The sequence below is a fragment of the Ailuropoda melanoleuca genome, chromosome 8, assembly GCF_002007445.2.
Source record: "Ailuropoda melanoleuca isolate Jingjing chromosome 8, ASM200744v2, whole genome shotgun sequence".
In the NCBI taxonomy this organism is placed as follows: Eukaryota; Metazoa; Chordata; class Mammalia; order Carnivora; family Ursidae; genus Ailuropoda; species Ailuropoda melanoleuca.
The window spans coordinates 65,348,100-65,374,244 of record NC_048225.1 but is presented as its reverse complement, the minus strand read 5'-3'; the positions used below and the strand labels follow the sequence as shown (position 1 = coordinate 65,374,244).

At 36.7% G+C, this 26,145-nt stretch overlaps 1 protein-coding gene across 10 annotated transcripts in view; it reads left to right on the top strand.

Moving 5' to 3' along the window:
- CDC42BPA (CDC42 binding protein kinase alpha) overlaps positions 1-26,145 on the top strand; it is a 314,468-nt gene that overhangs the window by 197,792 nt on the left and 90,531 nt on the right. For 8 of the 10 annotated variants that reach the window (XM_002925754.4, XM_011232993.3, XM_034666614.1 and 5 more), the window contains exons 13-15: positions 1,280-1,522; positions 1,776-1,886; positions 17,925-18,172. In XM_002925754.4, coding sequence (XP_002925800.1) covers positions 1,280-1,522; positions 1,776-1,886; positions 17,925-18,172 — 602 coding nt within the window. The remainder of the gene's footprint in view (positions 1-1,279; positions 1,523-1,775; positions 1,887-17,924; positions 18,173-26,145) is intronic. The other 2 variants (XM_002925755.4, XM_034666613.1) reach the window with 1 other exon arrangement.

Sequence of the window (26,145 nt, the reverse complement as noted above, 5' to 3'; positions counted from 1 at the left end):
CATTAGAAACATTTCCCCCATTTCTGTTGTTACTTCTTAGTGTGTCTTTTTTTGTTTTTGAGGGTAGAGAATAGGTTGTTTGTCTTTTTTTACTGATTTTTTTTAAGGACATTTATTTTTATTTGGTGCTGCACAATTTTATTTTTTAAAAGAAGCATGAGAGACTATGGACACTCAGAAACAAACTGCGGGCTTCAGAGGGGAGGGTGGTGGGGGAATGGGATAGGCTGGTGATGGGTAGTAAGGAGGGCACATATTGCATGTTGCACTGGGTGTTATATGCAACTAATGAATCATCGAACTTTACATCGAAAACCGGGGATGTACTGTATGGTGACTAACATAATATAATAAAAAATATTAAAATAAATAAAAAATAAATAAAAGTTTCTGGATTTGAGCTTTAATATTCTTTCTTCCTTCATAAATGTAGAGCTTACTGCATTGATGGATTCAGGTCTTTAATTTTAACACTTATATTTTTTCATTTCTAAATGTTCTGCACAGTTGTTTTATGAATCTGCCTGGTCGTTTTTAATAGTCTTTTGTCATATTTCCATTTTTATGGTTTCTTTTTACTTCCTCAGATGTTTCATACGTACCAATTTTAATATTAATATTTGATAATTCTAATGTCCAAATACCATTGGAGTTTGTTTTTATTGTTTCTATTCTTGGCTTATGGCTGTTTGTTCTTTGGGTGTTTGGAAGTCTATTGTTTTGAGCTCATATTTCTGTACTTGTAAAAATCCTACATTTCATTGAGGCTCTTTATTCAAAAACTATTTGTATTTCCTTTTGCCAGAAGGCAGACTTGAGCGCTTTAACTCCAAGTTTCTCTCTTTGATCTGGGAGTTTATTTAGCTTTCTATCCTTGCTTCTGGCCTAAGGTTTAGTCTCCACATAAGAGCATTCCTTGTTTCTTATCATTTATAATGATTCCAATATAATTTTTAAAAGCCTCACAAGTATCCATTCCATTTCATAAAATCTTTATTTTGACCATCGTATCTGGTGTTCCTGTACTCTCTATTTATTTGTAGAAACTAAGGTACTGGCAGACTAAATCAGCTGTTCATCACAGCATGTTAGCATCAGGAATCGAGACTATAAACAGAGCACCCTGCTATTAATATCTGTTCAGAAGTAGTTGATTTCTTTTAATTTTGTCCTGAAATGAATAATTTTGGCTCTTGACTTCATGATAGCTACTTTGATGGCCAAAATTGGTCCCTAGGTTGCAGAATTGGTAACTTATATTCTTTTTACGAAACTGTAGGAACTAGTCCAGGCTAGTGAGCGATTAAAAAACCAGTCCAAAGAGCTGAAAGACGCACACTGTCAGAGGAAACTGGCCATGCAGGAATTCATGGAGATCAATGAGCGGCTAACAGAATTGCACACCCAAAAACAGAAACTTGCTCGCCACGTCCGAGATAAGGAAGAAGAGGTAGACCTGGTGATGCAAAAAGTTGAAAGCTTAAGGCAAGAACTGCGCAGAACAGAGAGAGCCAAAAAAGAGGTTAGTAGTCAGGCAGATTTTCTAGTGCCCACGGGGTAGCGATTAAAGCTGCTTTTTCAGATTAGTGGAATAATGTATATCTCCTTCTTTAATTGTTGAAACCATTTTTGTTTTTAGCTGGGTAATTTTATTAAATATGAATTTCGACATTTGAGTTACCTTCTTGTCACAAGGTAAATTCCCATGGGGAAAAGCATTTTATTGGAAAACCAATTATAACCATGACATCTGCTGTTTTCATTTTATTTTAAAGCTGGAAGTTCACACAGAAGCCGTGGCTGCTGAAGCGTCTAAAGACAGGAAACTGCGTGAACAGAGTGAGCACTATTCTAAGCAGCTGGAAAATGAATTGGAGGGACTAAAGGTAGTGTCTTGAGTTCACATTTGTGAAGTCGGATAAATTTTCTTCTCTTTAGGCTTAACGGGAGTGTTAGTTTATGAACTGTCTTTGACGTGGAGTAAAAACTAGCTATCCTTCAAACCTAGTATTCTAAATTCTCACTCCTAGTAGTGGGAAGCTGACATAGACTTCCTCATCATTCTGGAAGGAAAGGGAAGGTTGTGTGTAGTGGGGACAAGAAATCTATCGGAAAAGAGTTCAAATATTTAGGAAGGACTGCACACCTGGACAAGATGTATCAGTAATCTGCATGGCGGGCATGGTTAGATACCCAGATGGTTAGATACCATCTGTCTTGTAAGGACATAGGAGAGGCTCAGGGGTAGCTCCACAGGTACTCCTGTTAGGTGGGCTGAGATGATGATGGGCATGGGCCAACTACATCTGAGCAGAAGTGCTTAGCAAGGGAAATCCTTGTGCCATCTCTAGAGTTGGACTGCTTGGTTTTACCTCCTAGCCTCATCAGTTATTAGCCGTGTAATGCTGGACAAAACATTTAACCTCTTTGGACCTTAATTTTCCTATCTGTAAAACCCTATCTCATTGGTTTTATGTGAGGAGTATATGCATATATATGTAAAACGCTCAGTAACTCTTAGCCTTGATAATTATGTTGTGTATGTCAAAGTGAGAGAATTGGGATTAAATTGACATCTTATTTCTACAATACTAAATTATAATCTGAATATGATGCCTGCCCATTCTTCACTCTGACCTTAGCAAAACTGTCTCCTCTATGCTGTCCGCCAGCCTTCACCTACACCCTCTACTTGCATAGCCATGCATAGTCTAGCCTTACTCATCTGGCAAATATAAGAATCAAGTTGAATGTCATCTCAGGAAGTCTGTGCTCCTATAGAATTCTGTTAATAACGTTAGCATAGATTTTATTGTAGTTATCCACAAAATGACTCCCTACTTAAACCGTGACCAAACTTATTGAAAACATACAGGTATAAGTATTAACTTGGCTCAGGGCCAGATTTTAATACTTGTATAATAAATGTGTTAAATCCATGAATGAATGTAGAATTGGTCAGGACTTATCCTCTATTGAATATCAGTGGTTGCAAATGAGGTTTCTCTGCTATAGATGTAAACTCTAGATTTTGTTTCTTGTTTTAGAGATTGGTTTATTTGTTTTTAATTTTTTGGTTTATCATGAGTGCACAGTCATGGTTAGCTTCCCAAGTAGAGGTGTTTCTTCTATGTACTTATGCTTCTGGAACAGGATTAGTGTATGGAAGTCATTACATTGCTGTCTCAAATAATTTTCATTCAGGGACTGTTTTGTTTCCAGCACTGCTTCAGATGATTTGGGTAACAAACAATCATAAAGTACAAGCTGGAAGGAATCTTAGACATTATTTGCATTTGAGGAAATTGAGACGCAGAGGAGTTAAGGATTATGTAGTCGTAAGTGATAAAGTACAGCTTAAATATGGATTTTCTAACTCCATGCCATGTTCTAGCCACTAGTCTGCCTTTTTTCTTTCTGTAATAAACACTGCTGCTCTGAAAGCTTTGAATCACATGTATTTACTGACTAATCAAACACTCATAATCTCTTGTATCATTTATAAATTTAAATGCATTAACGCATTTAAAATGCTTTGCCCAGGGCTTGGCAGAAAGTAAAGGCTCAGTAAGTGTTGACTGTGATTATTATACTATCATTTCTAGAGGATATTTTCCAAAACTGGAATTTCTTAGTTCAATTTCTTGTAAATCTATTTTGAATTGGTTTTGAAACCTATCTTGGCCATTCTAAAAGGCTGTAGGAATCTTCAGTTCACTAGGAATACTTTTCAAAAGAATTGAAGCGAGAAATAATTCTTGAATAACAGAAAATTTAATATCCCATTTCCAGTAATACATAGAACATATAGACAGAAGATCAATAAGGATAAAAAGGTCTTGAACAACAGTATAACCAACTAGACCTTCCACTCAACACAGCAGAACACACATTCTTCTCAAGTGCACATGGTATATTCTCCAGGATGGGCCAAATGTTAGGCTACAAAACTAGTCTCAAAAATGTAAGAAGATTGAAATCATGCAAAGTATCTTCTCTAGCCACAATAGAATGAAGCCAAAAATCAGTAACATAAGGACAACTGGAATATTTAAAAATATGTGGAAATAAAATAAGGTACTCTTAGTCAGTGGATCAAAGAAGAAATCAAGAGAAATTAGAAAAATACCTACAGAGGAATCAAATGAAAACACCACACTGGATGCAGTGGAGGCAGTGCTCAGCGGGAGATTTATAGCTGTAGATAGCTACATGTAAAAAAGGAGAAGGTCTCAAATCAGTTACTTAATTTTGTATCTTACAGAACTAGAAAAATAAGAGCAAAGGAAATTTAAAGCTAGCAGAAGGAAGGAACTAATCAAGATTAGAGCAGAGTTAAATAAAATGAGAATAGAAAAATAATAACAAGAATGAAACCAAAAGTTGATTTTTTTGAAAGATCAACAAAATTGACAGACTGTTAGCTAAAAGCACACAAATTACTTAAAACGACTCAAGAAAAAAATTGAACATTTCAGCAGACATATAACAAGTGAAAAGATGTAATCAGTAATGAGAAGACTCATGACAAAAGTCCAGGGCCAGATGCTTTCACTAGTGAAATGAACAAAACGTTTAAAGAAGAACAAGCACCAATCCCTCTTTGACTCCTCCAAAGATGACAAGAGTAGGGAGTACTTCTCAACTCATCCTTTACGGTCAGCATTACCCTGATACCAAAGCTGTATTAAGAACATTACAAGAAAAGAACATTATAGACCAGCATTCCTAATGAATATGGATGTATAAATCCCCAGCAAAATGCTGGCAAACCAAGTCCAAAAACATATTTAAAAGATTATGCACCATGACAGTGATTTATTTCAGGAATATAAGGGTGGTTCAATGTAAAAAAAAAATAAATCAATATAATACATGACATTAACAGGACCTGGGAGGGGGAATGATTATTTATCTTAATTGAAGCACATAAGTCATTTCACAAAATCTAACATTCTTTCATAATAAAAACTCCCAGAAAACTAGGAATAGAGGGGAACATGTTCAACATGATCAAAGATATTTATGACAAGCCCACAGTTAACATCATACTCAATGTTGAACAAATAAAAGCTTTCTCCCTAACATTAGGAAAGAGACAAGGATGCCCATTTTTACCACTGCTATGTAATATTCTACTGGAGTATCTAGCCAGAGGAATTAGACAAGAAAAAGAAATAAAAGGCATCCAAACTGGAAAGGAAAGAGTAAAACTATGTTCACCGATCACATAATCCTTTATATAAAAACATTCAAAAGAATACTGCCAGTTTCCATTCTAACATATAATATAAGAAGCTTGGAAGCCACTATGTTTGAACAAGTAAAAAGCAGAATAAACAGAAGAATCAACAAGTTTTCTTATACCTATAGGAGAAGTGACATCACAGGACAAGCTGCTGCCCCTAAATTTGTGGAGACTGACAGACAAATACAGAGAATCACAACTTATCAGAGCAGAAACCTTTGTAGGAATCAGTGCCAGTGTATGGAAACCTGAACTACAACTGAGAAATCGTTGGAGGCTCAGTGTAGACAGGCCTGAGGTATAAAATCTATAGAGAACCCAGTCACTGGGGGGCTTCTGTGAGTTTTGCCTCCTGGACCTCTTATCAAGTTCTCACAATGACTATCAGAGAAAAATCCCCTTGTGCTGACATTAGGGGAAACCATTTTAACATATGCCAGAGTATCCTGTTCCTCTTAACAAGGTCTACCCTCAGGAGAAACTCTTCAACCAGAACTGAACTTGCTGGAGTTTTATCAGAGCCCAGTGGACTCAAAAGAAGAAAAACACCCAATCCCAACCTGCTGTGGTCATCCTGTCCAAACTAAAGGGTAGAGAATAGCTGATAAGGTTGTCTGACATTTCTATTCCAGAGGCACCAGTTCAGTAAAAGACTGATACCTAATCCTAGGACTGTAGAACACTTCCCTTTTCCCCACAGCTTACCTCCTCTTTACTAGAAGCCTGTTTACAGCTGTTCCGTTTACTCAGCACATCATGTGTCCTGTCAACAAAAAAATTATAAGATACACTGAAAGACAGAAAACACAGTTGGGGGAGACAGAGCAAGCATCAAAACCAGACTCAGGTATGGCAGAGATGTTGAAATTATGAGATCAGGAATTTAAAACTATGATCAATTGATTGATGTGCTGAGGACTCTAATGGGGAAGTAGAGAGGAATATGGAAGAATAAGTGAACAATGTAAAAAGAGAGATGGAAATTTTAAGAAAGAACCAAAAAGGAATGCTAGACTTAAAAAAAAAATACCGTAACAGAAATGAAGAATGTCTTGGGGCACCTGTCTGCCTCAGTCCGAAGAGCATGCAGCTCTTGATCCTCGGGGTCATGAGTTCAAGCCCCATATTGGGTGTAGAGATTACTTAAAATAAAAAATGAATGAATCAAAGAATGAATGAATGAATGAACAAACTAAGAACACCTTATTGGATCCTGGGCATAGCTGAGGAAAGAATTTCTGAGCTTGAGGATATCTAAATAGAAACTGACCAAACTGAAAGGCAAAAAGAAAAAAGATTGGGGGGAAAAAAAACGGAAAAGAATACTCCAAATACGTGGAGCAACTATAAAAGTTATTACATCTAATGGGAATACCAGAACTTGAAGGAAGACAGAAAGGGACAGAAGAAATACTTGAAACAGTAATGACTGAGAATTTCCCCCAAATTAGTATCAGACACCAAACCACAGATCTAGGAAGGTCAGAGAATACCAAGTAGGATAAATGCCCAAAGAACTATACCTAGAGATACCATTTTCAGATTACAGAAAGTCAAAGGTAAAGAAAAATCCTGAAAGCCGGAGCAAAAAAACCCAGAGGACGTAAGACAAGGATTGCACCTGTTTCTCCGAAACTCATGCAAACAAGAAGAGAGTGGAATGAAATATTTAAAGTGTTATAGAAAAAAAAAAATCAACCTAGAGTTGTGTGCCCTATGAAATTATCCTTAAAGTGAAGAAGAAATACTTTCTGAGACAAAAATTTAAGGAATTTGTTGCCAGTAAACCTGCCATGCCAGAAATGTTAAAGGGGGGTTTTCTAGAGAGAGAAGGAAAATGATACAGGTTAGAAACTTGTATCTACATAAAGAAAAGGCCTTGGAGAAGGAATAAGCAAAGATAAAAGAAATAAAAACTTTTATTTTTCTTATTCTTAATCTAATAGTTTGTTCAAAATAATAATAATGCTTTTGATTATGTATGCATACATGCTTATATGTGCTTGTATAAAACTGAAATGAATGAAAGCAATGATTTAAAGGATGGGAGGAGGAATTAGGATTATTTCATTTTAAGGTATTAGCACTACTCATGAAGTGGGAGAATGTATTTTGAAAGTGTACTTGGATTGGTTGTAAGTAGATACTGTAAACTATAGTACAGCCACTAAAAAAATAAGCATAACTGATATCTTCAGAACAGAAAGAAAATGGAATCATATAAATTGTTTAATTAAAACCATAACAGACAGAAAAGGAGTGGTAGATAAAAATAGGAATAAAGAACAAAGGCAATAAATAGAAAACAGTAGCAAATATGTTAGATATTAATCCAAAAATATCAACAGTCACTTAGAATATCAGTGGTCTAAGTACATCAATTATAAAACAGAGATTGTGTCAGATGGATCAAAAAATATCCAACTGTATGTTGTCTCTAAGAAGCCCACTTTATTTTTTTTTTTAAAGATTTTACTCATTTGAGAAAGAGAGACACAGAGAGCACAAGCAGAGGGAGAGGCAGAGGGAGAGGGAAAAGCAGACTCCCTGCTGAGCTGGGAGCCCGATGTGGGGCTCGATCCCAGGACCTGGAGATCATGACCTGAACTGAAGGCAGACGCTTAACCATCTGAGCCACCCAGGCATCCAAGAAGTCCACTTTAAATATAGAGGCAGGTGTAGATTACAAGTAAATGGATGAAGAAAGATATATCATGCTAACACCAATGGAAAGAAGGTGGGAGTTACTATATTACTTTCAGAGTAGAATTCAGAGTAAGGAAAGTTTTTAGGAATAAAAAGGGCATTACATGATGCCATCACATGATAAAGGAATCAATTCTTCAAAAAGACATGCAAAACTTAACATGTAGGTGTGCAGCAATGCAGTATCAAAATGTGTGAGGCAAAAACTGATAGCACTGCAAGGGAAAATAGATGAATCTACTGTTACAGGTGGAAACTTCAACACCCCTGTTTCAGAAATGAATGAATCCAGGAGGCATAAAATGAGTAAGGGCATAGATGAGCTCAGCAACATCATCAATCACATGGGTATAGGCATATCTACAGGCTACTTTGTATAGCAACAGAATATGCATTCTTCTCAAGTTCACATGGAAGGAACATCCACCAAAAGAGACCACACTTTCTGGCCCATAAAACAAACCTTAACAAATCCTTAAGAAATTTAAAAGATTAGGAGCCATACAAGGCTGCTCTCAGACCACAGTGGAATTAAACTAGATGTCAACACCAGAAATAAAGCTGGAACAATTCCAAAATATTTCTAAATAACTTCTAAATAACACATGGGTCAAAGAAAATGTCTTGAGAAATTTTTAAATATTTTGAACCAAGTAGAAATGAAAACAAGTTTAACTTACTAAAATTTGTGGCATATAGTGAAAGCAGTGTTTAGGGGCAGTTTATAGCATTGCATGCATGTATAAGAAAGAAAAAAGACCTAAAATTAATAATCTTAGCTTTCACTTTAGATAGTAGAAAAAGAAAAGCAAATAAATCTGAAGTAAACAGAAGAAGAGAAATAATAAAAATTAGAACCAAAATTGATTAAATTGAAAACAGGAAACCAGTAGGAAAAAAAAAATCAATGAAATCAAAGCTTATTCTTTGAAAAGATAGTAAAATCAGTAAGTCTTTTGTCAGGCTAATTAAGAAAAAAAGAGATCCCTTTCATCTATTTTTGAGAGTAATTTTATTAACAAGCCTTCCAGCATTAAACTGTTCTTACATTCTGGGAATCAGTTGCTTATATAATGGTAGAATTTCAATACAGCAATGGATTAGGATTAACATTTTATTAAGTTTTTTTGTTAAATTTATACTGAGATGAGTCTGTGGTTTTATTATTTGTATGCTCTTTTGGTTGGGTTTTGTTTCAGGGTTATATTAACTTTATATAAAGTGAAGCTTTCCCCTTTTTTGTGCTCATGGAAATAAGCTTTTTGAAATTTGAAAGAATTCTTCTGTAACATGTTCTTTGTTATACTGTAGCTTTATTAATGCTTTATTTTATTTTTCATTCATTTTGACACAGTTTGGTTCACTTTCATTTTTCCAGTAAAAATGTCTTTCAGATTTTCAAATTTGTAAGCATAGTGGTGAGTACTTTATATAAATTTAATAACTTCCCTGGATACTTGAGAAGAAGGGGATTACCTGTAGATAATAGTTTAAATTATTTCATACATTTGCATTTCTCTTGACACTGTAGTTTCTCGTTACAGTTTTCTTCTCTTTTCTGTAGTAAATCTTTTTGCAAAGAATAAGCTTACTCTATTTGGCATACTGTGCTTTCTGCTGTATTAACTCCTTTATAAAATAAAATGCAGATAAAACAAAAAACAAAAAAAGAGAGAAGACACTACTAATATTAGAAATCAAAGAAGGAACATCCCAGCACATCCCCTGTACATCAAAAGGTTAATAAAGGAATCCTGTTAATAACTTTGTGCACACAAATTTGATAACCAAGATGAAATGTACCAGTTCCTTGAAAGACACACGCTGCCAAAGATGACATAGAAGAAATAAATAATATGAAAAGGATTCTATTAAAGAAATTGGATCAATAATAACCTTCCAGAAAAGCACCAGGCCCAGATATGTTCACTGGTGATTACTATACAACATGTCAGGAAGAAGTCATACTAATTTTCTACAATCTCTTTCAGAAAACAGAGGCAGAGGGAATATTTACTAAGTCATTCTATGACACCAGCATTACACTAATACTAAAACTGGACAAAGACATGAAAAAAAGAGCCACAGACCAACATGTCTTATAGACGTAGATGCAAAAATCCCCAACCAAATATTAATAAATTGAATCCAACAATGTGTAATAAGAATTACACACCATGCCCTACTGGGATTTCTATCCCATGTACGCAAGGCTGGTTCAACATTCAAAAATCAATGAATAACATGTATCACATCAATAGTCTAAAACATAAAGATCACATGATCATCTCATGCAAAAAAAAAAAAATCTGTTAGAACCCAACATCTATTCAAGATTAAAACTGTCAATAAATTTCTAAACCAAATAAAGAATATCTTAACAGAAAATGAGCTAACATCATACTTGTGAGAAACTTGACACTTTCCCGCTAAGACAAGAGCATTGAAGATGTACTTTTCACCACTGCCTTTCGACATTGTATTGGACATCCTAGCTAATGTAGTAAGACAAGACAATTTTAGAGGTATACAGATTGTGAAGGAGGATGTAAAACTGTCTGTTCAGGGATGACATGATCATCTATATTGAGAATCAAAAAAGTTGACAAAACAACTGGAATTAATAAGCCATTATAGGAAGGTTGCAGGATACAAGGTTAATACCACAAAAGCCAGTCACTTTCTTGTATAACCGCCATGAACAAGTGGAATTTGACGTTTAAAACTCAATACTATTAATATTAGTACCCATAAAATTGAAATACTTAGGTATAATTATAATAAAATATGCATAAGAGCCATATGGGGAAAACTATAAAACCCTGATAAAAGAAATCAAAGAAAAACTAAATAAATGGAGGTATTCCGTGTTCATGGATAGGATGATTCAATATCATTAAGATTCAGTTCTTCCCATCTTGATCTGTAGATTTAATGCATTCCCAGTCAAAATCCCACCAAGTCCTTTTGTGGATTTCATTAAACTAAACCTGAAGTTTATATGGAGAAACAAAAGACCTAGAATAGCCAATACCATACTGAAGGAAAATTTACATAGTTGGAAGACTGACGCTACCTGACTTTAGTATTTACCATAAACCTGTAGTAATCAAGGCCATGTGGTACTGGCAAATGAATATACAGATAAGTTATTTTTAACAAATGGATAGAGGCAATATAATAGAGTAAAGATTGTCTTTTCAACAAATGGTGCTGAACAACTAGACATCCACATACCAAATGAATGAGTGAATGAATCTAAACATAGAACTTACACCCTTTACAAAAAATGAACTCAAAATGGATCAGAGACCTAAATGAAAAACATGAAATTGTAACACTCCCAGGAGATAACATAGAAGATCTAGATCACCTAGGACAGTGACTTCTTACATACAGCACCAAAGGCACAATTCATGAAATAAAGAATTGATACACTAGACTCCGTTGAAAGTAAACATTTCTGCTCTGCAAGACACTGCGAGGAGAATGAAAAGATGAGGCACAGACTGTGAAAAACTACAGACCTAGCCAATGAAAGACTGTTATGCAAACTATACAAAGAACTTTTAAAACTCAATAATTAGAAAACAACACCAGGGTTGCAAGACCCCACATGTATAAGTAGTTGTGTTCCTGTATGCCAGCAGTGAACAATCCACAGAGGAAATTATGAAAGCGATTTCAGTTACAATAGTAGCTAAAAGAGTAAGAGTTCCTTGGAATAAATTTAATCAAGAGGTTTAAGACTTGTGTAATGAAAATTACAGAACATCACTGAAAGATATTAAAGGAGACCTAAGTAAATGGAAAGACATCCCACATGTATGGTTAGGACGACTTAATATTGTTTAGATGTCCGTGTTACCCAAAGTGATATACAGGTTCATCACAATTCCTAGCAAAATTCCAGCAGCCCTTTTTGCAGAAATGGAAAACATAATCCTGAAATTCATACGAAATTGCAAGTGGCCCCAAGCAACCAAACAGAGGTGAAAAAGAAAAACAATTGGAGGACTCAAACTTACCAGTTTCAAAAGTTACTACAAAGTTAAAGTAACAGAAAGAGTGTGGTACTGGCATAAGAATAGAAACACAAGCCACTTCAGACTCAAGAAGTGAACTTTTGCATCTATGGCTAAGTGATTTTTGACATCGTATTAAATCTGTTCAGTGAGGAAAGAACAGTCCCTTCAATTTATGTGCCAGGACAACTGTATTTCTACATGCAAACAAATTTGGGCCCCTAGCTCATACCATATAAAACAATTTACTCAAAATGGATCAACCTAAATATAAGAGCTATAACCATAGAACTCTTAGACGAAAACGTTGGGGTAAATATTCATGACCGTGGCATGGGTTCTTAACGTTGACACTGAAAGCATAAAGAAAAAAAAAATTTTTAATAAATTGGATTTCATCAAAATAAAAATTTGTGTGCATTGCCTCAAAGGACATTTTTAAGGAAATGGAAGAAATTATTTTCAAATCAAGTATCTGGTAAGAGTTTGATAACCAGAATATATAGACAAGCCCTACAAATTGAACAACGAAAAGACAAAATACCCAACCAAAAATTGGGCAAGTAACTTGAATGGACATTTCTCCAAAGAGGATATTTTAATAGCCCATAAGCCCACAAAAAGATGTTCAACATCATTAGTCATTAGGGAAATGAAGTTAAAACCTCAAGATATCACTCCATACCTACTAGGATAGCTAAAATGGATTGTTGGGGGCGGGGGAGGAACAATGCAAGTGTTTGCAAGGATGTGAAAACAGTTTGGTGGTTCCTCCAAAAAGTAAACATAGTTACCACATAACCCAGCAATTCAACTCCTATGTCTGTACCCTGAAGAATTATAAGCAGGGACTCAACCAGATACTTGTACACCAGTGTTCTTTGAAACATTATTACAGTAGCCAAAAGGTGGAAACAGCTCAAGTGTCCATCAACAGATATAGAAGCAGAATGTGGTTTTTACATACAATGGAGTATCACTCAGCCATCAAAAGGAGTGACTCTCTGATACCTGGTCCAACGTGGATGAATCTTGAAAACTATGCTAAGTGAAAGATGCCAGACAAAAAGAACAACTACTGTACGATTCTGCATGCATGAAATATCTGGGATAGGCAAACTCATTGAGATAAAAAGTAGAATCGAGGTTACCAGGGGCCAGGTAGAGTGGGTAATGGGGAGTTATTCTTGAATGGTTAGAGAATTTCTTTTTGGGATAATGAAAAATTTTGGAAATACATAGTGGTTGTGGTTGTGCGACATTCTGAATGTAATTAATACTTACTGAATCCTACACTTAAAATGGTTAAAATGGCACAATTTTATGGTACATGTATTTTACTACTTAAAATTAACCATAAACCCTTGAATCGTGCACTTTAAATGTGTGAATAGCGTGATATGTGAATAATGTCTCGGTAAGGCTGCTTTAAAAAAAAAAAACTTTTCAGTTCTTATCATTTGCTACAAGAGGTGGCCTAAGAAACTGGAATTTATTTTCTCAATTATTGCAACTAGATGTCTGAAATCAGTGTTGGGGGGTTGGCTTCTGATGGTTGCATTCCTTGGCTAATGTTTCACCTGGATCTCTGCCTTCTCTGTGTGCAAGACTGTGAGTCCAAATTTCTTCTTTTTATAAGGACGTAGTTAACATTGGCATAGGGCCCACCCTAATGACCTCATTTTAAGTCAATTACCTCTGTGAAGACCCTACTTTTATTTTCTTTTTTTCCAACCTTACTGAGATATAATTGACAAATTATATAAAATTGTATATATTTAAGCTATAAAATATGATGTCTAGATATATGTGTACGTTGTGAAATATGTACCACAACAAACTACTTAACATGCCCCTCATGCTGTCACTTAGTTATCTTTCTTTTTTCTTTTTTTCTTTTTTTTTTTTTTTGGCTGAGAACAGTTCAGATCAACCCTCTTAGAAATTTCAAGTATACAATATAGTATTGTTAACTTTAGTCACCCTGTTTTACCTTAGATCTCCAGAACTTACCCTACCTGTGTGAAATTTTTGTACCCTTTCCCCAGCATTCTCCCATTTCCTCTGCTCCCCCCTTGGCAGCTACCATTTTACCCTCTACTCCTAGAGTTTGACTTTTTTAGATTCCACATATAAGTCAGATCATGCAGTATTTGAGACCATATTTTAAAATATCACATTCTGAGGTACTGGTGGTTAGTGCTTTAACATGAATTTTGGAGGGACACATTCAACCCTTAACATGTGTATTTTTCACGTGAAATTGTGATACAAGCGTTTACGGTCATTACGTAACTGTCACATAATTTTAATGATTATAGAGGGATGTCCACTTAATTCAGTTCTCTTTTGAGTATTTATGTTTCACTTTTCAACACTGTCATTATGATGAACACTTTCGTGCATTGCTTTTTTGATATTTCTTAGAACAGATACCTAGAAATGAAATTGTCAGGTCACTTTAGGGCACTAGATGCAGACCACAAACTGTTGCAAGTGTAAGAGGCATTTCTCGTCTTAGTAGTAGACTGTTTATTAATCATATTTTTTCTTTGTGAATTACTCCTTAAAGTTATTTGGCTTTTTAATTTTAGAGTCTGAACGTTTCTCTTATGATTCATATAAACTCTTAGCATAGTGAAAATGATACTTTTTCTTCGATTTTTCCACAACTATTCGTTTTTTGCCCTTTAATTTTGGTCTTGTTTCCTTTTCAAATCACAGGAGGTTTGTTCTTATTTTCCTTGGTGTTTCTTTTATTGCTTCAAAGCTTAGCTTGTCCTTTTCTCAGAGTTTGTTAAGTATGTAATTCTGCCTTTCCTGGATGTTTCCATTGGGTTTCAAAATATTTAATTCTAGTCAATTATATTTCTAAATACATTTAAATCTAACTTACTTGGAATTTAAACTTACTTGGAATTTGTTTTGCTAGATGGAATGTTGTGAGATTTGTTTTCTTCTTTTGTTGCTAAATCGGTGGTTCCAATTCCATTAGCTAATCATTGCCTTCCTCTGTGATTGAAGACGTCTGATATATTGAATAAAATTATTTGGGGATGGAGCTCAATTACACTGAGACTTTATTAAAGATTTGTATAGTATGTTTTAATATCTGAAAAGAACATTCTTCTCTCTCCCTCTTTACTCCTTCCCCCCCCCCCAGGATTTTCTTTGGCATTTTTACAAGTGTATTTTTCCTGTGTACAAGGAACACCTGTGTGCCATCACCTATATTTGTTTTGTTATATTTACAAGGAATATAACTTGAGCAATATTCAATACCTATCCATTTAATCTTTCAAGTAGTAGATATTTTTCTATATTGCTTGAAGTCTTTCTTTTTTGTCTTTTATACAGACTTATCCTGTCTTCATATAATTCAAAAAAGTTACTAGTGTTATTCCTCGTGTGTGTATTAGTTTCTGATAATTTTTCTTGATTATTTTTGCTATTAACAATGAAATTTTTTACTGTGCTTTATTATTGCCCATTCCGCTCCCCAGAAGTATTGTTGATTTGTGTTTATTTTACCTGTGGTTGGTTTACACAGCTTTATCAGTTGTAACACTTTTTAGTGGATTTATTTACATTTCATGGGCAAACAATTCTATGGAAATTTAGTGGTTTTTATCACTTTTCTTTCTAATATTCATTTCTTGTAACTATTGCTCATGTTACTTGCTCAGACAGAATATCTAAAAACTAATACGAAGTAAGAAATAATGGCAGACACCCTTTTTGTGATTATTCCTCAATCTCTTGTATGTACTGGTGTTTCACCAGTAGGTATTATTTTGTCTGATAGCTGGAAAATGGGTAAAGGAGAATCACTTTACTGTTTTTTGTTTTGTTTGATTGCGGGACTCGGAGTAGTATTTGGAACGGGTATTGGATTTTCTCAGATAGTTTTGGGCATGGGTACCTACTGAGATTATCGTATGGATTTATTTTAATTTAATCCATTAAATAATGCCATCTTTGTACATTTATTAACAAGTTTACTAGTATTAAATTACCTTCAATACCTGCAGTAAGACCTATTCTTTTGGGGTAGATTGTTCTTTTTTACATACGGTTTGATTTTATCAGCATTTTATTTGACTTTCTTTACATCCTTATCAGCAAGTGACTTGAATCTATGACTTGTTCTGGTGGCATCTTTGTTAGGTTTTGATATCAGGGTCTCTTTTGCTTGAAAGTCAGTGCATGCTGCTGCTGTCCCAAGAGCCAAACTATACGAACCAGAACAGCAAACTAAAATTCTTCTTTAGGTGATGAAAAAAAATGAAAGAGCCATAGAGGTAAGTGGTCAGGACCACCGATGTCGATTTAAGCCTCATTTTTGTGGAGACGCGTGAGCCAGAGTTGGACTCGCTGTGGCTCTTCCCGGTTCCAGCGAGCGCTATGTGCCAGGCTGCCCCCAGATGCCGGACAGTCTGAGTCTTGTATGCAGTAGGCACACCATCAGCGCTGCTTTAGCAATTAGTTAAATCGTACAGTGGACACCCCAGAGACAGTTCTCCAGCCCCATTGATGTCTCTGGTTTTTGTTGTTGTTGTTGTTTTTTAAGTATATGCCTCAAATGTGAAGAAGTAAGGATAGTTTCCTTTCAACTTTAAATCAACTTCTTTTAATAGTTTTTCAGCCCTTAAAACTGTTTTCAAAAAAGGACACAGTGTCCTTCAGAGCATGATTCCTTGTTGTCATTAAACATAAAGCCATAGGTTCTTTGGGTTTTAAAAGTTTATTGTTGATCTCCTGGGAAAATAGATAGCATATAGCAAAGTAAATGGAAAAGTTCCAAAGCTCAGGAGGTCTTACAGGCATAATCTCCGTATGTTTCTGCTCACCCTTTAGCCACTGTCTGAAAGAAGCTTTGGACTTTGTGTTTTCCTTGCACCTTATTACTGAGATTATATTTCACCCAAATTTCTTTTTTTTTTTTTAATAATTAATTTTATTTTATTATATTATGTTAATCACCATACAGTACATCCTGATTCTGATGTAAAGTTTGATGCTTCATTAGTTGCGTATAACACCCAGTTGCACCATGCAATACGTGCCCTCCTTACTACCCACCACCAGTCCATCCCCTTCCCCCACCCCCTCCCCTCTGAAATTTCTAAGAAGTTGGCTTTCAACTAAATTTCTCATCCCTAATGCCCTACCTAAATGCCAAGAAACCTATCATTTTTTCTAGTGGATGTGAAGATGTTTGATTAGACCTTTGTCTTTCTTCCCAGACCATTGGAGAAGCCACCTCTCTTTCCTTTTTGTACGTTCTAGCGCTGTCATTTTCTACCCCCATTTAATCTTCTAAAGACACAAACATACTTAAAATCCTTTATTGGTTCTATATCAGAAATAGGATGCAGTTCGGGGCGCCTGGGTGGCACAGCTGTTAAGCGTCTGCCTTTGGCTCAGGGCGTGATCCCAGTGTTATGGGATCGAGCCCCACATCAGGCTTCTCCGCTATGAGCCTGCTTCTTCCTCTCCTACTCCCCCTGCTTGTGTTCCCTGGCGTGCTGGCTGTCTCTATCTCTGTCAAATAAATAAATAAAATGTTAAAAAAAAAAAAAAAAGAAATAGGATGCAGTTAGATTTTTTTCTGACTCTATACACCAACAATAGTTGTTTTTACATTAGAAATTTAAATATAAACAAATAATTACATAACTGTGAGCAGAAATTACAGATAAGTGTATAATCTTGGTGTAAAGAAGCCTATAAAACAGCACAAAAAGGGAATACACACTGAGAAAAGTATTTGCAACATATGGCCGACAAAAGGTAAATAGCCTTAATAAAGAAAGTATTGTTGATGTGGTAATATACAAAAATAATACTCAGCTATATGAACAATTCTTTGTATTATAGAAAGAAGTTATTTGATATTTTATTATTCTTAGAGATGAACCAATTTTTTGTTATTACTTCTATAGCAAAAACAGATTAGTTACTCACCAGGACTGTGCAGCATAGAACATCAGCAAGAGATAACCAAACTAAAGACTGATTTAGAAAAGAAAAGTATCTTTTATGAAGAAGAATTGTCTAAAAGAGAAGGAATACATGCAAATGAAATTAAAAATCTGAAGAAAGAACTTCATGATTCAGAAGGCCAGCAACTTGCTCTCAACAAGGAAATTATGATTTTGAAAGACAAATTGGAAAAAAACAGGAGAGAGAGGTAAGAATCAAGTTATTTACTCCTCTAATAAATATTTCATGAATGCCTGTTGTGTGTCAGGGGCTGCAAAGACACGGGCAGTTCACATACCCCAGTCCTAAGGAGCCCAAAGCCCAGATCGGTAAACAGGAAATTATACTACAGCTTGACTGGCAAGCAAATGGGATAGTGTAGTACAGGCAAAAGGCAGGAGCACAAAAGGTAACTTCAGTATGTCTGGGTGTTTTGGACAAAATATCTAAGACCAAAGAAATAAGAAATTATCTAACTATGGAAGAGTGTCCAGACGGTAGCAGATGTGCTAAGATGGAGAGGTAAGGGGGAGCATGACACATTGAGAAGACTAAGGCTGTTCCTGATGGTGGAGCCGTAGAAAGACAGATGAGAGGGTGAGAAGTGGGTCTGCAGAGGGAAGTAGAGGCAAGATCATAAACGAGGGCAAGGAGTTTGGACTTCATGCGGAGGCCATTGAAAGCAGGTGACAGGGTGGTAGTCGTGGTTTTGAAAGATCGCTCTTCTGTGTGGAGTGGGACTCAGGGGAGCAGATGGCAGGTAGGAACCTGGCCGCGAGAGATGAGTAGGACCGTAGGTGCTGACCGTGAAGGTGGAGGGAAGCGTGTGGGCTCAGAAGATCTCAGCCAGAAACCAGGTGCCATAATGGCCAGATGTGAGAAATTGCTAGTGATGCTCCTGTTTCTGGATTTTAGGCAGTTGAATATATGCTATAGTCATTCTCAACTTCTGTTGGAAGCCGAAGTTTATTTGGTTTAGTCTATTCATTCAACAAAAAGTTTTTTAGGACCCATGGTGGGTAAAGCACTGTTATAGGCCCTGGGAACATTGCAGTGGGTAGACAAAAAAAACTCTCTGTCCTTACGGAGCTTTCCTTTACTTAGGTAAAAGGCTACAAACCGAGTAAATAAAATATAGAATATATTAGGTTATGATGAATGCCAAGAACAAAAAATACAGCACAGGACGGGGCCATGAAGCATTGAGGGGGTGATTAAATTGTCTGTAGAGACTGGTCTGGGGAAATTATGCTGAGGAGGTAATTGAAGTAAGGGCTGAAGAAAGTAGGGAGGCATCTCTACAGATGAAGGAGAGCGCTCTACACAAACGGTCTGTTAAAAACAATAACAAGAAGGCAAAACCATGGAGACAGTATAAAGATCAGTGGTTGCCGGGGCTCGGGGGGGATGGAGGTGTCTAGGAGGCTGTCCAGGGCAGCCAGCGTATACTCTGCACGATGCTGTGAGGTAGGTGTGTGTCGTTGAACACATGTCCAAACCCTGACATAAGCTGTGGAGTTGGAGTGATGGCGATGTGTCTGCCGCAGGTTCACTGAGGAAGCACATGGCCCGCTCTGGTGGGGGTGCTGTTGTGGGGAGGCTGTACCCGTGTTTGGGGCAGGGGGTCTGTGGGAAATCTCTGATATGAACCTAAAACTTTTCTAAAAAATAAAGTCTATTAAAAATAATAATAAGGAGGCCAATATGGCCAAGGTAGACTTAAGGGGACAGCATAGTAGGAGAGGAGTATGAGAGGGACCCGGGCCAGATGGCACAAGGCTTTGTGGCAGGTAACTTCTGGTTATTTTCTCTGAATAACACCGTTGCGGGGACGTACTGCAGGATTTTGAGTGGAAAATTGACTCATGCTGGGTTGTGTTTTAACAGGGTTACTCTGACTACTGGGTTAAGAACAGTCTGACTTCGATGAGAGAAAAGCACGGAAATGATTAAGATGCTATCACAGTAGTCCAGGCCCAAGAGGGTGGTGGGTTGGCCGAGGGTAGAGGCAGAAGTGGTGGTAAGATGTGTTGGAATTCTGATACTTCTTAAAAGTAGGGACACTGGTTTCTGCTGGTGGACTAGATATGGAGTGAGAAAGGAAGAGGAAGAATCAAGGGTGATACTGAGGTTCTGGCCTTAGCAGTTAGGAGATTGTAGTTACCATTTAGAGAGGAGCAGTGCAAGGGAAGCACGTTTGGGACAGGGATGTAACCGGGAGCTCGTTTTAAACAGGTTATGTTTGAGGTGCCTATTAGATACCCATGTGGAGATGTCAAGTAGGCCATTGAATAGATCAGCCTGGATTTTAGGGCTAGAGATAAAATCCTGGGAGTATTTGATCATTCACATGGTATTTAAAACAGTGAGACTCTGTGAGATCACTTAGTGATTGATAGAGATAGAAAAGAGGTCCAGCACTGACCCCTGGGGTGCTCCTGGGGTCTTTAGGAGTTTGGAAATGAGGAAGAAACAGCAAAGTGGACAGCCAAGAATGATAGGAAGAAGACCAGGCCGATTTGGTGTCCTGGAAGCCATGTGATAAAAGCATATCAAATCTGTCTACATGTTACATGAGATGCAGTCTGAATCAAGTAAGATGAGGTCCAAATAGTGACAGTTGAATTTAACAATATGAGCCTCATTGGTAACTTTGATAAGAACAATTTCAGTGGCACTAGAGGACAGAAAACCCCACCATGGGAGCCAAGACTTGGAGAGCAGAAACAGAATAGTAGTTGGAATCTCTTAAAAGCAAAACAGTGCAAGGAAGCAGTAGCTGGAGGGGAAATTGATCTCAAAAGAAGTCATTTTGCCTTTTGTTTCTGTTTTTAGATAGGAGAAATAACACCATGTTTATAATCTGATAGGAATTATCCAACAGGTAGAGAACAGCACAGAAACTGGATACTTGAACAGTTGTATAAGTGGAGGGTTTGGGCTGAGCTGTGCTTTTCAGCTAGAGAAAGAGAAGAGAAAGTAGAATGTATGAGGAAGGTAATAGGGTGGTAGGACCTTGTTTATGTGTGGAGCTCTCCTGAGCTGGGCATGGTGAATTTGAGGTGCTTGGTGAGACATCTTTGTGGAGATACCAAGTCAGCAGTGTAAGCAAGCCCAGAAAAGCTTCTGATTAAATTTGGAGTTCATCAGCATAACAGATAATTGGATTCAGGTGGTGCAGAGCCCGTTCAGGGGAAGGGTGCAGACAGAGAAGTTGGGCTCTGGAATGGAGTACCCGGAAGCATTGGCATTTATGGGAAGGACAGAAAGAGGGGAGTCCACAAGGACAGAGATGGAGGCTGGAAATCAGAGAGTGCGGCGTCCCTGAAGCCAAGAGAAGGTGGCATTTCAAGAGGGAGGAAATGGGCGATGGTGTCAGAGGTGACGGGTAGATTGGATGTGGGAATGGGACCGTGGCCGGTTGTGAGAACAGCTTTTTGAGGTGGTGGCGTGGCAGAAGCCAGATTTTGCGTGGTGAGAAACAGGCGATGAGAGAGTGGGTACAGAACACCTTATCGAGGCTTCCAGATGGTTCCCAGTGAATAAAAAGGCAGGGAATTGGTCAATGAAGCATGACATTGGGTTCAGGGAAGAGCGTGTGCGTTTTGTTTGCGTATGGAAGAGACTTCAGCTTTGTTTAGTGCTGGTAGGAAAAAACAAGGAGAGTTTTACATAGAGATTTTACTCCGTTTATTTGTGTACATGTTTTTCTGAAAGTCTTCTTGGTAATTTTTCAAGTTTTTGTCATTGTTTGTTATTTGGAGTTGCTCCTGAATCAAGAAAGATGATTTTTAAAATTTCATTTAAATTCAAGTTAGTTAACATATAGCGTATCACTGGTTTCAGAGGTAGAGGTCAGTGATTCATCAGTTGCGTGTAACACCCAGTGCTCATCACATCACGTGCCCTCCTTAATGCCCGTCACCCAGCTACCCCACCCCCCACCCTCTCCCCTCCAGCAACCATCAGTCTAATTAACAGTCTCTTATGGTTTGTCTCCTCTGTTTTCATCTTTTGTTTTTTCTTCCTTTGCCCTATGATCCTCTGTTTTGTTTCTTAAATTCCACATATTAGTGAAATCATATGGTATTTGTCTTCCTCTGACTGACTTATTTTGCTTAGTATAACACACTCCAGCTCCATCCACATCATTGCAGTCGGCAAGATTTCATTTCTTTCTGATGGCTGAGTAATATTCCTGTGTGTGTGTGTGTGTGTGTGTGTGTACACACATCATCTTTATCCATTCATCCATCGATGGACATCTGGGCTCTTCCCATATTTTGGCCATTGTGAACATTCGCTATAAACATTGGGATGCAAACATAACTGACTTTTGATAATTTTTTTAAAGTAGCATGTTTGCCTGTACACAGGATGATCTGTTTTCCCAGAATTTATAATTTAGATTATAATTTCATTTATATTCGCTAATACAGTGATGTAAGAGGTTTTTAAGATTACGTGTTTAAAATTAGCCATTACGTAAGTTCTTTGTTGACTTGAAATCAACCATATGAAATTACCCGGAACAGATCCACATTGAATTTCATTTACTGCTAAAATATAAGCCTCTTTAAAAACTTTTTTTTTATTGAGTATAAGTTGACACACAATGTTACCTTAGTTTCAGGTGTAAAACATGGTGATTCACCTTCTCTACAGGCTATGCTGTTCTCAGCAGTGTAGCTACCGTCACTGTATGGCCATTTCAGTATCATTGACTCTATTCCCTAGGCTGTGCCTTTTATTTCTATGTCTTATTTATTCCGTAACTGGAAGCCTGCACCTCCCACTCTGCCTCACCCATTTTGCCCATCCTCCGTGCCCCTTCTGGCAATCATCAGTTCTCTGTATTTATGGGTCTGATTCCGCTTTTCATTTGTTTGTTCATTTGTTTTGCTTCTTAGATTCTACATGTGAGTGAAATCATATGTTGTCTTTCTAGGTCTGGCTTCTTTCACTTGTCTTAATACCCTTTAGGCCCATTCATGTTACCACAAATGGCAAGATCTCATCCCTTTTTACAGCTGTATAATAGTCCGTTGTGTGTGTATATACCACATCGTCCTTATCCATTTGCCAATTGATGGACACTTAGGTTGCTTCCATATCTTCGCTTTGTAAATAATGCTGCAGTAAACATAATGGTGCATATATCTTTTCAAATTAGTGTTTTCATTTTCCTCAGGTAAATACCCAATAGTGGAATTACTGGATCATATGGTGTTTCTATTTTTAATTTTTTGACGCACCTCCATACTGTTTTCCTCTATGGCTGCACCAGTTTGCATTCCCACCAACAGTGCACGAGGGTTCCTTTTTTTTTTTTTTTCCACATCCTTGCCAACACTTATTTCTTGTCTTTTTTATTGTTAGCCATTCTGACAGGTGCGAGGTGATATCTCATTGTGGTTTTGACTTGCATTTCCCTGATGATCAGTGATGTTAAGCATCTTTTCATGTGTCTGTTGGCCATCTGTATGTTGTCTTTAGAAAAATGTCTATTCAGGTCCTCTTCCCATTTTTTAATTGGATTACTTCGTTTTTTTGGTGTTGACTTGTGTACGTTCTTTGTATGTTTTGGATATTAATCCCTATTGGATATGTCATTTGCAAATATCTTCTCCCATTCAGTAGGTTGCCTTTTAGTTTTGATGATGGTTTCCTTCACTGTGCAAGTTTTTTATTTTGATGTACTCCCAACAGTTTTTTTTTTTTTTTTGATTTTTGGTTTTTTTTGCTTTTGTTTCCCTTGTCTTAGGAGGCATATCTAAAAGAATATTGCTGTGGCCAATGTCAGAGAAATTACTGCCTGTGTTCTCTTCTAGGAATTTTATCAGGTCTCACATTTAATCTATAATCCATTTTGAGTTTATTTTTATGTATGGTGTGGGAAAGTAGTCCAACTTCATTCTTTTGCATGTGGCTGTCCAGTTTTCCCAGCACCATTTACTGGAGACTGTCTTTTCCCCATTGTATATTCCTGCCTCCTTTATCATAGATTAATTGATCATCTATGTGTGGGTTTATTTCTGGGGTCTCTGTTCCATTGATCCATGTGTTTTTTTTGTGTCAGTACCTTACTGCTTTAATTTCTACAGCTTTGTCGTATATCTTGAAATCGTGTAGTATGCCTCCAGCTTTTTTGTTCTTCCTCAAGATTGCTTTGGCTGCTTGCAGTCTTTTGTGGTGCCATACAAATATTAGTATTACATGTTCTAGTTCTGTGAAAAATGCTGTTGCCACTTTCGTGGGTATTGCACTGAATCTGTAGATTGTTTTGGTTAGTATGGACATTTCAGCAATATTAATTCTTCCAGTCCATGAGCATGGACTGATTATCTTTCCATTTGTTTGCATCATCTTCAGTTTCATTCATAGTTTTCAGAGTACAGGTCTTTCACCAGCTTGGTTAAGTTTATTACTAGCTATTTTATTTATTCTTTTTGGTGTGATTGTAAATGCAATTGTTTTCTTAATTTCTCCTTCTCTTACTTTGTTATCAGTGTATTAATGAAATGCTACCAATTTCTGGGGACTAATTTTGTATCCTGTAACTTTACCGAATTCATTTATTACTGATAGGTTTTTTTTAGCGGACCCTTCAGGATTTTCTAGTCATAGTATCATGTCATCTGCAAATAGTGACAGATTAACTTCTTCCTTACCAGTATGGATCCTCATTCCCCCCTCCTTTTTTTTTCTTTGTTTGCTGTGGCTACAACCTCCAGTACTATGTTGGATCAAAGTGGTAAGAGTGGACATCCTTGTCTTGTTTCTTTTTTGTTTTTTTTTTTTGTTTTGTTTTGTTTTTTGGTTAATATTTTATTTATTTATTTGACAGAGAGACAGCTAGCGAGAGAGGGAACACAAGTAGAGGGAGTGGGAGAGGAGGAAGCAGGCTCCCAGGAGGGAGCCCGATGCAGGCCTGATCCCAAGACACCAGGATCACGCCCTGAGCCAAAGGCAGACACCTAACAACTGAGCCAGGCACCCCCTTTGTCTTGTTTCTGACCTTACAGGGAAAGCTCTCAGTTTTTTCCCATTATGGAGGATGTTAGCTGTGGGGTTTTCATAGATGGCCTTTATTATGTTGAGGTGTGTTCCCTCTAAATCCAGTTTGTTGAGGGGCTTAGCATGAATAGAAAGTTGAATTTTGTCACATGCTTTTTCTGCATCTTTTGAGATGATTATACAGTTTTTATCCTTCGTTTTCTTGATGTGGTGTATGATGTTGATTGACTTGTGTATATGGAACCATCTTTACATTCCAGACTAAATCCTGCTTGATCATGGTGAATGATCCTTTCAATGTATTGTTGAATGTGGTTTGCTGCTATTTTGTTGAACATTTTTATAACCATGTTCATCGGGGGTATTGGCCTGTAGTTCTCTTTTTTGTAGTGTCTTTGGTTTTGGTATTGGGGTAATGCTGGCCTTATAGAATGTGTTTGGAAAATTTCTGTCCTCTTCTATTTTTTTATAACAGAGAAGAGTTAGGTAATAACTCTTCTTTAAATGTCTGGTGGAATTCACATGCTAAGCCATCTGGTCCTGGACTTTTATTTTGGGGAAGTGTTTTGATTACTGATTCAGTTTTGTTACTAGTAATTGGTCTATTCAGATTTTTTGTTTCTTCCTGATTCAATTTGGAAGATAGTGTATTTCTGGGAATTTATCCATTTCTTCTACTTTGTCCAATTAGTCGCATATAATTTTTCATAGAATTCTCTTGTATTTGTGTGGTGTCAGTTCTATTTTGTTTCTGGTTTTATGTATTTGAGTCTTTTTTCTTCATGAGTCTGGGTAAGGGTTTATCAGTCTTGTTTATCTTTTCAAAGAGTCAGTTTTTGGTTTCATTATAGGTTTTTTCCTTTTTTTTTTTTAAATCTCTATTTCATTTATTTCTTCTCTGGTCTGTATTATTTCTTTTCTTCTATTCACCTTGGATTTCATTTGCCTTTTTTTTTTCTAACTTAAGTATTAAGTTAGATTGTTTATTTGAGCTTCTTATTTCTTGAGTTGGCCTGTATCACTGGATATTTCCCTCTTAGAACTGCTTTTTCTGTGTCAAAGATTTTGGACCATTGTTTTTTCATTTTCATTTGTCTCCATGTATTTTTTTTTAATTTCTTTGATTTCTTCATTGACTCATTTGTTGTTTAGAATATAAGCGTC